Source organism: Eriocheir sinensis, chromosome 44 (assembly GCF_024679095.1).
Source record: "Eriocheir sinensis breed Jianghai 21 chromosome 44, ASM2467909v1, whole genome shotgun sequence".
Classification (NCBI taxonomy): Eukaryota; Metazoa; Arthropoda; class Malacostraca; order Decapoda; family Varunidae; genus Eriocheir; species Eriocheir sinensis.
In genome coordinates, this window is record NC_066552.1 from 13,962,923 (window position 1) to 13,977,922 (window position 15,000).

The 15,000-nt window shown below is 41.1% G+C and overlaps 1 protein-coding gene and 1 long non-coding RNA gene across 11 annotated transcripts in view; one reads left to right on the top strand and one right to left on the bottom strand.

Moving 5' to 3' along the window:
- The window catches only part of LOC126980605 (uncharacterized), an 8,269-nt gene extending 253 nt beyond the window's left edge, over positions 1-8,016 (top strand). The window contains exons 1-2 of the long non-coding RNA XR_007733419.1: positions 1-7,451; positions 7,482-8,016. The exon at positions 1-7,451 is cut by the window's left edge and continues 253 nt beyond it. This is a non-coding gene — a long non-coding RNA (uncharacterized LOC126980605). The remainder of the gene's footprint in view (positions 7,452-7,481) is intronic.
- LOC126980600 (uncharacterized) overlaps positions 5,240-15,000 on the bottom strand; it is a 21,554-nt gene continuing 11,793 nt past the window's right edge. For all 10 annotated transcript variants that reach the window (XM_050830706.1, XM_050830698.1, XM_050830702.1 and 7 more), the window contains exons 3-10: positions 14,595-14,731; positions 13,909-14,037; positions 13,350-13,442; positions 12,471-12,662; positions 11,807-11,989; positions 11,407-11,502; positions 11,169-11,298; positions 5,240-9,776 (exon numbers count right to left, since the gene is read on the bottom strand). In XM_050830706.1, the coding sequence (XP_050686663.1) occupies positions 11,179-11,298; positions 11,407-11,502; positions 11,807-11,989; positions 12,471-12,662; positions 13,350-13,442; positions 13,909-14,037; positions 14,595-14,731 (950 nt within the window). In that variant the 3' untranslated portion in view covers positions 5,240-9,776; positions 11,169-11,178. The remainder of the gene's footprint in view (positions 9,777-11,168; positions 11,299-11,406; positions 11,503-11,806; positions 11,990-12,470; positions 12,663-13,349; positions 13,443-13,908; positions 14,038-14,594; positions 14,732-15,000) is intronic.

The following is a 15,000-nucleotide window of genomic DNA, read 5'->3' on the forward strand; positions in this document are numbered from 1 at the left end:
AAGGAAGGAATGATTAGAAGAAGAATGGTGGAATGCAGGAAATATATGTTAAAAAAAAAATTCTAATTATTTTCCATTTCTTTTCTCTCTCTCTCAATTACTCGTCTTTGAATATTGTGGAATGTCCCAAACAGACACACACACACACATACACATAGGCCTATATCACAAGCTCTCCCTTCTTTCCTACAAGCTCTCCCTTCCTTCATTACAAATTATCTCTTCCTTTATTACAAGCTTTCTCTTCCTTCCTAAGTCCATATTACAAGCTCTCCCTTCCTTCCTACAAGCTCTCCCTTCCTTCATTACAAGTTATCTCTTCTTTTATTACAAGCTTTCTCTTCCTTCCTAAGTCCATATTGCAAGCTCTCCTTTCCTTCCTACAAGCTCTCCCTTCCTTCATTACAAGTTATCTCTTCCTTTATTACAAGCTTTCTCTTCCTTCCTAAGTCTATATTACAAGCTCTTCCATTCCTTCCTACAAGCTCTCCCTTCCTTCCTACAAGCTCTCCCTTCCTTCAGTACAACCTCTCTCTTCCTTCCCATCTGCATAAGTCTTTATTACAAGCTCTCCCTTCCATCCAAAGTCCACATTACAATCTCTCCCTTCCTTCCTACAAGCTCTCCCTTCCTTCATTACAAGTTCTCCCTTCCTTCAGTACAAGCTCTCTCTTCCTTCCTATGTGCATAAGTCTTTATTACAAGCTCTTCCTTCCTAAGTCCTTATTACAAGCTGTCCCTTCCTTCTTAAGCCCTAAGTCCATATTACAAGCTCTCCCTTCCTTTCTAAGCCCTCAGGCCCATATCACAAGCTATCCCTTCCTTCCTAAATCATTCCCTTGAGGTCATTTCCAACAGATGGTTAGCCAGATTCTGTTCCCTAAATAATTAGTTAGTTAGTTAATTTGTCAGCTCTCAAAATAATACTAAACACTTCTAAAATTCATTGTATAGTGTTCTGTGTTCATGCATAGGTTAAGAAATTTGAGGAAAGCTCTGGAAATTATATGAGAAATCTGTGAAAGCGAGTTCTTGGTGATGTATTGAAAACCTGACCACTGTGGAATGTATAGTATGGTATAGTCTGATTTGGGTGGCTACAAAGACCCTGTGTTGGACTATATTGATTTCACATACTAAGACTTATAGCTTTTAGTGAGGAAGGGAGAGCTTGGACCATGACTGTTAGACACACACACACACAGACAAAGTGAGTAAGTGTATTAAATGGAAAAGGAATAAGAAGAGAGATAAAGGAAGGAGATTTATATGAAGGAATGAAGGAATGAGAGAAAGAGAAGTGTAAGGAGCTTGATTTTCTGAAGTATTTTTTTTTTTAGAAGATAAACGAAATATGAGGAAGGAAAAAGGAGGGAAATAAATGATAAACGAAGTGTAATAGAACAGGAAAAGATCCAGAAGAAGGAAGAAAATAAAGGAAAGAGTTACAATAATGATTTAAAAAGAAAGGAAGTAGAAAGGGAAATGATTTTAGAGAAACAGAACAAAGAGGAAAAGAGAAGAGGAAGAGAGGAAGGAAAGAATAGAACAGAGGAGAAAGGAATGAAGGAAAGATTGAAGGACAAATAGACAGAAATACAAAGAAAGGCAGAAAGAGAGAAAGGAATAACAGAAGAACTAAATAAAGGAACAGAGGAAGGTAAGAGAAAGATGTAATGGAAGGAAGGAAAGTTGCAATGAAAGAGATGAATATAGACAAGAAGCAGTGATGAATAATAGATAAAAGAGAATAAAAATGTAAGAAAAAGATATAGAAAAGAATGGGAAGTAAAAGAAAGAAGGAAAGAGAACAGGAATAGGGAAAAAAAGGCATAAATTTGGTAAACTAATATAGGAGTGTGAGAAAGGGAAGGAAACAAAAATAAAAAGAATAGAAGTGAGAGAAAAATAAAAAAAACAGGAATAGGAAGAAATAAATAGAATGAGAAAAAGAAAGAGATAGAAAAAAATGGAGTTCTCGAGGAAATGAAAGAAAAATGTAAAAAATGTAAAAAAAAAAACAGGAATAGGAAAAAATAAATAGAGTGAGAAAAAGAAAGAGAGATAGAAAAAAATGGAGTTCTCGAGGAAATGAAAGAAAAATGTAAAAAATGTAAAAAAAAAAAACAGGAATAGGAAAAAATAAATAGAATGAGAAAAAGAAAGAGATAGAAAAAATGGAGTTCTCGAGGAAATGAAAGAAAAATGTAAAAATGTAAAAAAAAAACAGGAATAGGAAAAAATAAATAAAATGAAAGAAAGAGAGATAGAAAAAATGGAGTTGTCAAGGACGGAGTATTTGTGGACAGGAGTGCGTGATCGAGTGAGTTTGAGTTTTGTGAAAGTCTTCATCGGGCGACATTTTCGGAGGAGGAAAAAAAGAAAAAAAAAAAGGGCGTCAATGAGATAGCATAAATATATAAGCTTAGATAGATCGTTAAGTCTCTCATCCATTGTTATAAGACCTTCGTTTGTTTGTTAGTAAGTTTGTTTTGTTTTGATAGGGAGTGCAATACCTTATTTTTGTGCATGTTTTGCTAATTTGTACTCGCCATCCAAATTTGTACTCATTATTATTATTATTATTATTATTATTATTATTATTATTAATATTATTTAGACATTCGATAACTTTCCTCTAATTAATATCTCAGTCAAGTATTTTCTCTTCATTAAGCATTATTGTTTTATTATTATTATTATTATTATTGTTATCATTATTATTATTATTACTATAGTACAAAATAACAATAGCTTCAATTAACAATGCTATAATTTTCTTTTCTTTTAAAAACTGAGAAAAAAATAATAGATAAAATTAAATAATGGAAAAAAATGAAATAAAATAAAATTACCTGCTTCTGTGATTTAATAAAGCTTGAATTTCCCATTTAATTTTATTTATTTATTTATTTATCATTTATTATGCGCGTACTAATTGGTCTGACGAGTACAAACTGGCAACTCTATAAATAAATCCAATGTGTTAAGTAAAAGTCTAGATTCACACCCACAAATATATATATATAAAAAAAACTCTTCCGTGTATTGTGTAACCTTGGACGTTCATGCACACACACACACAAACACACACACACACACACACACACACACACACATACATTAAGGTTACAATACCATTATATCTGATACGTTTTTCACCTTAAGAATCTAATTGGTGGCATCGGAAGAAGATGAAGTAGACGAAGAAGAAGATCGTGTGATATATATATATATAAATGTATTGATTTTCTCATTTTTAAACTTATCAATCTTTTATTTAAACATATATATAGCAGCAGCAGCAGTGGTAATAGTAGTAATAGTAGCAGTATAATATCAACAATAATAATAATAAGAATGATCTATAATATTACACAATACGTACGACTGCTCTCTCTCTCTTCAGAATAAAAATAAATGAAAAAAAAATTGGTTTACATCAGTCTCCCCTTGCTTATTTAAATTCTCCAATACTCTTAGACTCTCAAAATCATCAATATATCTCTATGTGTATATGGCGAAGACAAACGTGTTGAGCAAATGTAGCTATAATAATTATGGTCACGGTGGGAGGAATGCACGAAACCACACGAAAAAGGGTCAACTACGTACCAGCGCTTCTTCTACGAACTTTTGGATAGGCTAAAATGTGCCCTGGTTAACCTTTCTTTATTCCTGACCTTTCTTTCTTTTACTGACCTTTCTTATGTGTCAGTGCTTCTTCTATGAACTTCTGGATAGGCTAAAATGTGCCCTGGTTAACCTTTCTTCATTTTCCTTATTCCTGACCTTTCTTTCTTCTTATTGACCTTATTTACGTACCAGCGCTTCTTCTATGAACTTCTTGGAGAGGCTAAAAATGTGCCCTCTTCAACCTGTCAGTATTTTTCACAACCTCTCCCTGTAACATTTTCCAACATGGGTCTTAATTTACTCTATCCCTCTCTATCTCTCTCTTACCTAACAGTCTTTTCAATGGAGCCTTTCAATTTATCTTCTTTGATTCATTATTTCTCTACTGAAAGGGCGTGAAATATGTGTTCTTAGCCTGCTCTTACAACCTATTCTAAACACATATGCACTCATGTCCCTTATATCTAATCATTTTTCCCTTAAGAGACAAGATCGGGAATTTATGTCTGACTGTCCATCCTGAAATCCATTACATATAACAATATCTCTCTTTATCCCTTGTCCTCATTATCACAAGCTATACCAAACACATATTCACACACAGCTCTTCTATCTAAAACTTATGTCTGACAGACCATCCTGAAATCCATTACGTAAACACATTTCTCTCTCTTTCCCTCTCTTACCTCTCTTTCAATGTCCTATAACCACTTTCTAACATTGGTCTTTAATCTGTTTGTCCCTATTAATATAACATTCCTTCTGAGACAAGATCGGAAACGCCTGACTGACTGACCATTCAGAAATCCATTACGTAAACACATTTCTCTCTCTCCCTCTCTTACCTCTCTTTCAATGTCCTATAACCACTTTCTAACATTGGTCTTTAATCTGTTTGTCCCTATTAATATAACATTCCTTATGAGACAAGATCGGAAACGCCTGACTGACTGACCATTCTGAAATCCATTACGTAAACACATCATCTCTCTCTCTCTCCCTCGTCCTCATCATCCGAGTGAAACCATAAGAGAACTAAGAACGGCGACGGCTCCACCTGTGTTTACGCGACCTCACTAATTACAGACTAAGTTGGCAACACTTGACGCCTAAGGAACAACGCGCTGCTCTAAGATTATTGCGTTTACACCGCTCGACGGAACGCTGAGCTGGCCAACTGAGGAGGAGGAGAAGGAGGAGGAGGAAGGGACCTAGGGCCGCATTACAAGTCGAATCCGAGAAGTTTCAGGTCCCTTCAAAGTTTGGTTTAGGGGCCACATTACAAGTTGAATCTTTGAAGTTTTGGGTCGCTCCAGAGTTATCCCGAACTCTGCAGGGACACGAAACTTCACGGGTTTAACTTGTAATATGGCCCCTAGTGGTAACCTGACACCAGCTGGACCCAGACACGAAAGCCCCTGAGCCTGGCGGAGGATGGAACGCGCTCGCTGGAATCACAAAACAACAGGAACTGGAAACTATGATTACATCGAAAGAATATTGTATCAGAAAAGTCGTATATGGAAACAAGCAACTCTGGGCTTATGGAACTGAAAAATATGATTACGTCGACTGGATATTATAGCGGAAAAGTCGTATGAGGAAATAAGCGACTCTAAACTTTGTGGTCATTTATACAAAGGCCCAGAATTGCTTTACGAGATGAGTTTTCTTATTGATGAAGGTGAATTTTAATGTCGTTTTTAAAAGAGTTGGCGCTTGTCGTTTTGTGATTTCCAGAGAGCCTGTGATGTATGTGTGTGTGTGTGTGTGTGTGTGTGTTACTTGTATCATTTCTGGGTCTTTTTTGAGTTAAGTGAAGGGAAAAACTGGAAAAAACAACCTATGTGCTGGGCTGAAGGGAATGTGCTGACTGACTGGACCAAAAATTACGAGGCCAAACCATTCCTTCTTTATGTGGGAAATGAAACACTCTCTCTCTCTCTCTCTCTCTCTCTCTCTTTTTTTTTTTCCTTTGCTTCTCTTATCCTCCATTTTTTTCATCAATTTTCTTTTATTATAAGAATTTTAGGACGTAAGTAGTCTGCAAGAGCTAGGTTACATACTTGATGATGACCATTCTTAAGAGTTCTGATTGGCTGAACGCTTGGAGGAAAAGGTTCTGATTGGCTGATTGTTTTCTATAGCTTCTTATAGTTATGATTGGCTGAATGCTAGGAGGAAATGCTTCTGATTGGCTTAGAGAATGGGACAGTGTTTCTCATAGCTTCTTATAGTTATGATTGGCTGAATGCTTGGTTCTGATTGGCTTAGAGGAGAGGACAGGCCTTCTCATAGCTTTCTAGAGTTATGATTGGCTGGGAGCTTACAGGAAACACTTCTGATTGGATGATTGGCTTAGGCAGAGGACAGGGTTTCACTTCCCACATAGCAAAGTCAGTATAGCCAGAACTGTCATGTGCTAATCCTTATGAGCTGTTAATCTAGTGAGCAGTAAAGTAAGGGGTCAGGGAGGTGCCTCAAGTGTGCTAGAAATACTCCTTCCTCTGAGTTAACAAGTGTAAAACATTCTGTGTGTGTGTCTGTTGCTGTACTGGCTGCCCACGATAACTTGACACATGAGCCCCGGGTTGGTGTTTTCAGCTTCCACGCCTCACATTGACTATTTCCAAAAGCCTAAGAGGAGGTCAATCAGGTCTTCAAGAGTGTTTTTTCAGGTTCATGGTACAGAGGAAGGGTCAAACTACCACCAGGGTCACTAAACTAGCCCTGGAAATGCCCCAAACTCCCATGAAAGCCTTGTCGAATGTGCGTTTCTTTAGGTTCGTCGTACAGAGGAAGGGTCAAACTACCACCAGGGTCACTAAACTAGCCCTGGAAATGCCCCAAACTCCCATGAAAGCCTTGTCGAATGAGAGTTTCTTTAGGTTCATGGTAGAGAGGCCTGTGGCTTTGTTGGTAGGCATGCTATCCACTACACCAATGAGCTGCTGGGAAAGGTGAGTCTATTGGTGGAGAGCTGTTGTGGGCGGGGCTTATGTGTCAGGTTAGGGTGACCAGCGCACAATATAATGACTAAGCTTCAGGCGCTAATTAGGCAGCAGAAAGCATCATAACACCTAACACTACCATAACATTACGAGGGACAAATATAACGTCTCTAAATAGAACCTAAAAACTACCTTGGTTCTGAGCCTTACGAGCATCCTGTAGTAAGATGCTGCCCGGACCCGAGAAACTGCTAATGATGACTATGATGGCTAGGTAAGTATAGTAACGACTCACGTGGATGGAGGAGGAAGGGTGAACCTGCTCTCGCTCTCTCTCTCGCTCTTTCTCTCTCAATCACTTGTTCCACCGTCTGTCACTCCCTACGTACAGCGCAGCTCGAAATAAAATCGTAACCACACTGAAATACCTATAACTTATCCTACTAAGAATCTGCCATGTCTAAGCCTCGACGTAACCACACAAAGGGGAAATTATCGCAACGTTTTAACTATAGGAATCGTTGTTGGCGTCGTCGGTGGCCCCATACGGAGTGTCGGGGATCGAGATAGAGGACGTGTGACCGCTTGACTAGTAAATGTCCTCCACTGAAGTGTACTCAACTCATGTCAACTTCAAAACAAGCCCTTCTCCGTTTCCTAATTAAAATATATCAATGGTCGTTCATTTAGTAACCCACACTCCCTCTATCTCAATCTGCAAGGGACTGGTGAAGGCTGGGAGAGGTTAAATCTTACTGGTGGATGCTGGGAAAAGCTAAAGCTTATTGGTGGATGCTGACAAAGGTTAAATCTTACTAATGGATGCTAGAAAGGGTTAAATCTCATTGGTGGATGCTGGGAAAGGTTGAAATCTTATGTTGGATGCTGGGAAAGGTTGAAATCTTATTGGTGGATGCTGGGATGCACTGAATCTTACTGGTGGATGCTGGGAAAGGTTAAATTTTACTGGCTGACACTTGAAAAGGTTAACTCTCGTTGGTGACACTTGGGTTGAAAAGAGGAAGGACTTACTTATCAACTTAACACAAGGAGAGTACAGTCGAGTGAAGGGCGAGACCTCATCCAGTACTGTAAGAGTTTTGTCCAGCTTGGTAACCATCCTAAAACTATATTAGCAGACTGTCATGGCCGTGGATTAAGTATAGGCGAAAGAAATTGTATAAACGTATCAATTGTGGACGCCAGGGTACTCGAGTGGCACTGTCCAAACTGAGCAATGACAGATAATAAATAGATGACAAAAGAAATTGAATAGACGTAATGACTGAAGCATGTCGTAGTGAGGTGACAAGCGACACTGTTCGAACCGAGAAATAAAAGTTTATACGTAAATAGACAAAGAAAGAAATTGAGTAAACGTAATGACTGAGGCGTGTCATGGTGAGGTGACAAGCGACACTGTTCGAACCAAGAAATAAAAGTTTATACGTAAATAGACAAAGAAAGAAATTGAGTAAACGTAATGACTGAGGCGTGTCATGGTGAGGTCACAAGCGACACTGTTCGAACCGAGAAATGAAGGTTTATACGTATATACAAGAAGAAAGAAATTGAATAGACGTAATGATTGGGGCGTGTCATAGTGAGGTCACAAGCGACACTGTTCGAACCGAGAAATGAAGGTTTATACGTAAATAGACGAAGAAATTGAATAGACATAATGATTGAGGCATGTCGTAGCGAGGTGACAAGCATCATTGTTCAAACCGAGAAATGAAGGTTTATACGTATATACACAAAGAAAGAAATTGAATAAATGTAACAATCAAGGCATGTTTCGTAGTGAGGTGACAAGCAACAACGTTCGAACCGAGAAATGAAAGTTTACACATATACAGACGAAGAAATAAATTGAATAAACAAAACGATCGTAACGAATGCCTAACCTAATGCATAACAGCTAGTGAATATTAACCCACGAATAAGCTAATGAATAAGAGATAAGTAATGTCTCCCTTCGTTCATCTGACTGACTGACTGACTCGCGGGACACACTGTTTGATTGCATATTCCAGACAGACAGACAGACAGCTATCCCTCATTACGAAAAAGGGTCCCTGTTCTGTCTGTCTGTCTGTTTGGCCATGTACACACACCAGCCAGCAAACGCACACACACACACACATGCGCACACACCTCCCGTCCTCTCTCTCACACACACGTTTATGAAATTTACGAAAACATTTTAAATCTCTCTCGATAAACGGCAACATGAGACTGAAAGAAAGAACTGAATGGCTACAAGTGCATATCTTGGTACCTTCCTTCCGTCCACTGAGAATTATGCTTATAAGTCTTGCGTGTGTGTCGCCAGCAGGCTTGACAACCAGTTCAGAGTTTGCAGGACAGCTGTAAGAGTGCATTCGTTAGTAAGTTCATGTCTGTCCGCACCGTTCCGGTACAGAGGATGTTCGTAAATTCGTAAACAGCACTCGGATTTCTAGTACGTATTTACATAAGGAATATCAAATGAGAATTTATGACAGCTGTTTAGAGTGTTCGTATGTAAGTCTGTCTGTCCGCACCGTTCCAGTACAGAGGATGTTCGTAAATTCGTAAACAGCACTCGGATTTCTAGTACATATTTACATAAGGAATATCAAATGAGAATTTATGACAGCTGTTTAGAGTGTGTTTGTAAGTCTGTCTGTCCACACTATTTAGGTGCAGAGGATGCTAGTAAATTTGTAAATGGCACTCGAATTACTAGGATTTACGTAAGGGAGAAAGGCTACTCTGGAAAACCAATTGAAATATATTAAGGGATAAGTCAAAATAAAGATTAAACTTGATTTCATTCACTTTGACGCATTCTCTCATTCATTTTCCCAAGCAGACTTGATCCTGATGTTACGGGCGACTGACTGGTACGGCCGGTGGACATCGAGACAGTTCGGTAAAGAGTGCAAGGGAAGCGAGCAAGACCGGCCTGTGTTCAAGCTTCCCTGCAGACATAACGACCGACTGACTGACTGACTGACTGACTGACTGGGTGACTGTCGCTATCCTCGCTGCAGTGCGCGTTGAAGAAGTGCAGAGCTGACAAGGGTGAGGAGATGGTGATGGGGTGCTCCAGGGTGGGTGGTGTTGAAGGTGGTGTTGTTGGCACACAAGAAGGGCGTCCACAGCCTGGTCTGCCTTACCTCCCAGAGAGACGGAGGCGGCGCTCTGCAAGGCAAAGGTCAGGATGAGGTGTATGATAAACTGTGCCTTGCCTCAGTGCTCATTTCTGTTGCATTGGGCCTTGTCTGGGGTAGGATCACATCACCCCAGGACAAGGTAGGGGTGACATAAGGGTTACCACAGTGCCTTCCCCAGATTTCCCCAGGTGCACATTTATTGCCCAGCCCCAGGGGGAGGATGAGCAGCTGGGTGGGCGACACGCTGACAACCAGAGCCGGGATAGGAACCCTGGGTAATTCATAGGCCTCCTCCTCCTCCTCCTCCTCCTACTACTACTACTACTGCTACTGCTACTACTACTACTATTACCACTACTTTCATATTTTCAATAGTGTTTATCTTCATCATAATCATTTCATCGACGCCTGCTCCTAGGAGCTCCCACCAGGGGATGGCCACGGCAGAAGAGCTTCCAACTTTCTCTATCCAGACACTCCCTCCTTGCCTGCTCAAAGTTTCTCAAAGATCTTTCCCCCCTCTCCCTAACGTACTCTTGCACCCTACCCCTCCATTTCACTGGAGGTCGTCCTCTAGCATTCCCTCCCTCTATCTCACTCACATACACCCTTCTGGTCATCTTACTCTCCTCCATTTGCTCCATGTGGCCAAACCACTTTAAAGTCTGTCGCTTCACTTCTTCCACCACTCCACACTTCTTCCCTTCACCCCTGTGACACATTCCAAAATGCTCGTACACACTTTCATTACTCATTCCATCCATTCTACTCCACACCACTCCTCAAATAACTCATTTCCACTGCCTGCACTCTAGACCTCTGACTTTCATTCCAGGCCCACGTTTCACTTGCATATGTGAGGGTTGGTACTATTATTGTATTTCTCAAATCCCTCTTTACCTCCATGCTCACACTTCTGCCATTCATGATTCATCCCAAAGACCCTACCACCCTTCTTCCTTGCAATGTCCTTTCTCTTATCTCTCCCTCCATACCACCATGCTTACACATAACTGATCCAAGGTACTTAAACTCATTGACCTCCTCCATTTCTTCACCATTCAAAATTATTTTGCATTCTTTTTCACATTCAATTCCCACTCTACATGGGCATACAAAATCTACAGCCTCACTTCTACTTCGCTCACAAACCTTCACTTTACTTTTGTTGACATTTACTTTCAGCTTTCTCGTATTACAGACACTACCAAAAACAATGACCAAATTTTGTAAGTCATTTTCATTTTCTGCAATGAGCACCGTGTCATCAGCAAACAGTATCAAATTCAGTACCCACTTCCTTCCCTCATCGAAGTCTTTATATGTTTAGATCTCCATTAAATAACCACCTCCTCCTCCTCCTTCTCCCCCTACCACTACAACTACTACTACTACTACTACTACCACCACTACTACTCACTGTCCTCCTGTTAGTCTCTGGTGGTGGCGGTGTGTTTGGTGGGCGGTGCGATGCTCGGGGGCGTGGCGGCTGCAGCGGCGGCAGCGGCAGCTTCTGCGGCAGCCTTTATTGTGGAGACTTTCTTCTCCACCTGAGAGAGAGATGAGGAGTTGATGTGTGGAGGTAAATAAACAGAATACTTACTTCATTTATAGATATATTCATTCATACGTACAGAGTCACTTCCTCCTGGACTGACCTTATCTAGATGTTGTTTTAGTTCACTGACGCTGCTGGCGAGCTGCACCTGGCTGCCCTCAAGACGCTTCTCCACGCCCTTCACCACATCCATCACCTGTAAAAAATCATTATCATTATTATTATTATTATTATCATTTTTATCAAGATACCTCTCCATGATCCTCTCTTTAGGCTGCTGGATTCTACAGGAGAAGTACTGAGCAAGACCTTATTTATTTTTTTATTTATTATTATCATCTTTTTCTACCCTTGAGACATAGGACAAGTAAACAAGGACCATACAGACAGACAGACAAGACAAGTAAACAAGAACCATACAGACAGACAGACAGACAAGTAAACAAGAACCATACAGACAGACAGACAGAGGTACAGGTAAACACTGGCCACATTCTCACCTGTGTTAGGTTAAGTACTCTCTCCTCCAGCATGTTTGAGGTCTGCTGCAGCGAGGCGACAGCACTGGTGAGGTTTGTGACTTGCGAGGTGAGCGCCGGCAACACGGTGTTCCGCCAGCGATCCAGGTAGGACACTTGCTGCGTCAGGTTGGCCCTCACCACAGCACTGCTCTCCTCCAAGCTCTGTGTGGAGGGAGAGAGAGAGCGAGGGTGATGGAGGCCAACACAGAACATACCCAGGAGAAAGGACGGAGAGAATGGGTACAGAGGGCAGTGAAAAAGCAAGTTGGAATAATGAAAAAGGGAAGGACAGTGATTAATGGAGATTTATGGTGCATTATGGTGTGTTTCTATAGTGTTATGCTGTGTGATGGTGTGTGTGTGATGGTGTTGTTTTTTTTTTATATATATATATCAGAGGAAACGGCTCAAGGGCAATAAAAAGAGTACAAAAAAAAGCCTGCAACTCGCCGCTCCTATAAAAGATAACAGTAAAGAGTAACCAAAAGAGAGGTCAATTCCGGGTGTGTGTGTGATGGTGTGTTTCTATGATGTTATGTTGTGTTATGGTGAATGGTGATACAACGCCTGATTTCTAACTTTCTGGTAATGGTGGTGATGTGACGGTGGTGATGGTGGTGATGGTGGTGATGCAAGTCCTTACCTCAAGCTTCCTGGTGGTGGTGGTGGCGAGGGAGGTCTGCTGGGCGAAGGTGGTGTTGATGGCGGTGATGGCGGTGGTGACCGTCTCCACCTTCTCCTGCAGGTCCACCACGCCCTCCCCAACCGTGGCTGGCGCTGCCCCATCGCTGGTCCGCCTCAGCGCTGTGTCGTTGTGTAGCTGGGAAATGTCCTCCTGGAACGGCATGGGGTAGGAGAGACACATTGGGGGGGGGGGATTCATAGGGAGAGAGATTTACCAAGGGGAGGGATTTATCAGTTAACTGGGGAGAGATTTATTTGAGGGGTAACTGATTTTTTATGGATTTGTTACAGGATTTATAGGGGGGAGAGATTTATTAGGGAACTGGGGTCTGACCTAATGATATAAATGCCATGTCAGTAGAGTTAAGTCTGTTCTGATGATACGGATGCCATGTTAAGAGCCTTTCAGTAGAGTGCACGAACCTTGAGCCTGTCTATAGAGTTAAGTCTGATCTAATAATACAAATGACATGTCTATAAAGTCTGACCTAATGATATAAATGCCATGTCAGTAGAGTTAAGTCTGTTCTAATGATACAAATGCCATGTTAAGAGCCTGTCAGTAGAGTGCACGAACCTTGAGCCTGTCTATAGAGTTAAGTCTGATCTAATAATACAAATGACATGTCTATAAAGTCTGACCTTATGATATAAATGCCATGTCAGTAGAGTTAAATCTGTTCTAATGATACAAATGCCATGTTAAGAGCTTGTCAGTGGACCATACAAACCTTGAGCCTGTCTATAGAGTTATGATATAAATGCCATGTCAGTAGAGTTAAATCTGTTCTAATGATACAAATGCCATGTTAAGAGCTTGTCAGTGGACCATACAAACCTTGAGCCTGTCTATAGAGGATGCTGAGGACTTGACGCTGGAGGTTAGAGTGTCGTGGTCCTTCTTGATGTTCTCCAGGGACGAGTGGACATCCTGCAGGGGAGAAAGAGAGAGGGACGGATTTAGTACATGTATAGGTTTTGTCATTTCCTCTGTACTCTCCTTACTTTACTGCCAATGAGAAAGAGGGAGAGGGAAGGAGTAAGTGTCCATATCATTTCCATCCTTACTCATTTCCTTTCTTTTTCTCCTTGCTCAACCGTGACATCACTGTTTGTTTTGTGTTTTTGTTTCTTTTTTACGTCCCTCTCCCATAGCGCTGGTAGGCTTTCTTCATGGGGTAGATGGTTGGACCAAGCCGACGTTTGGGTCTATCAGTTATCTATTTCTATCATGCATCACAATAATAATAATGATAATAATGGTTCGTGTGACTGTTTGGTTTCAATTTTTCATCTCAAAGTCCGCTCGTCAAAAGGGAAGGTTTGGGTCTATCAGTTATCTATTTCTATCATGTATCTCAGTAATAATAATGATAACAATAGTGGGTGTGACATGCCTGCAGGGTTGATCCGAAGGTTGCCACGGAGCCCTGGAGCGCCGCCACGTCCTTGGGCAGCGAGGAGAGCTGGGGCGACGTGTTGAGGGAGTCCCTGATGCCCTTCACGCCACCCTCCAACACCTCCAGCTGAAACACACATGAGGATTCAACACCATGCACTAGACACTTGAAATACACTTAATACTTGTGAATCTAAAGGTGTTATGGATGAGTATAAGAAGAGTAAGGATGAGTATAAGGGAGATGAGGATGAGTATAAATAAATGAGGATCAATATAAGAAAAATAAGGGTGAATCAATGGCTAAATGTACAGAGTCATAATATATTCCATAGAATACAGAAAACCTCCTTGAGAGTAAAATGTGTCCCTCCCTGCCTCCCTACCTTCCTTCTCTCCCTTCATCTCCATATAAAACAGACATCAGGGAGGAGTGAGTATGCAAGAACTACCCTTTCAACCTCCCCCTGGATACGATATGTCTCTCCCTTCCTCCTTTCCTTCTCTCTCCCTTCCTATCCATATAAAACAGACATCAGGGAGGAGAAAGCATGCGATCGTCAAGAGAAGGGAAAAAAGAAGAAAAAGAAGGAGGAGAAAAAGAAAAACTAGCCTTTCAACCTCCCACTGGATACGATATGTCCCTCCCTCCCTTCCTCTCTCCCTCCTTCCCTCCCTGCCTACCCTCTTAGCCGCAGCATCCAGGGAGGAGGTGAGCTGGTTGACGGCGGCCCACAGCGCACTCTGGTTCTTCTCAAGCTCCTGCAAGCGTACATGGGACTGGTGGAACTTGGCCGGAAGCTCTGAACTGCTCGCCTCAACTGGAAGATAAAAAATAGGGATGAATATATATGAAAAAATTATGAATGAAGGGAAGGAAAAAAATGGAGGAATATATAAAAGAAAGGTTAGATTAGATTAGAGGAATGTTGACCCAGTAGCAGCGACGGGACAAATTTGTGGCTTTGCAATATACCAGCGACGAGCCAAATTTGTGGCTTTATCGTGTACCAGTGACAGGCCAAATTTTTGCCATTATATAAACCCCCTAAAATAGACGATGCATAAACTGATCACAAATGCATTGATA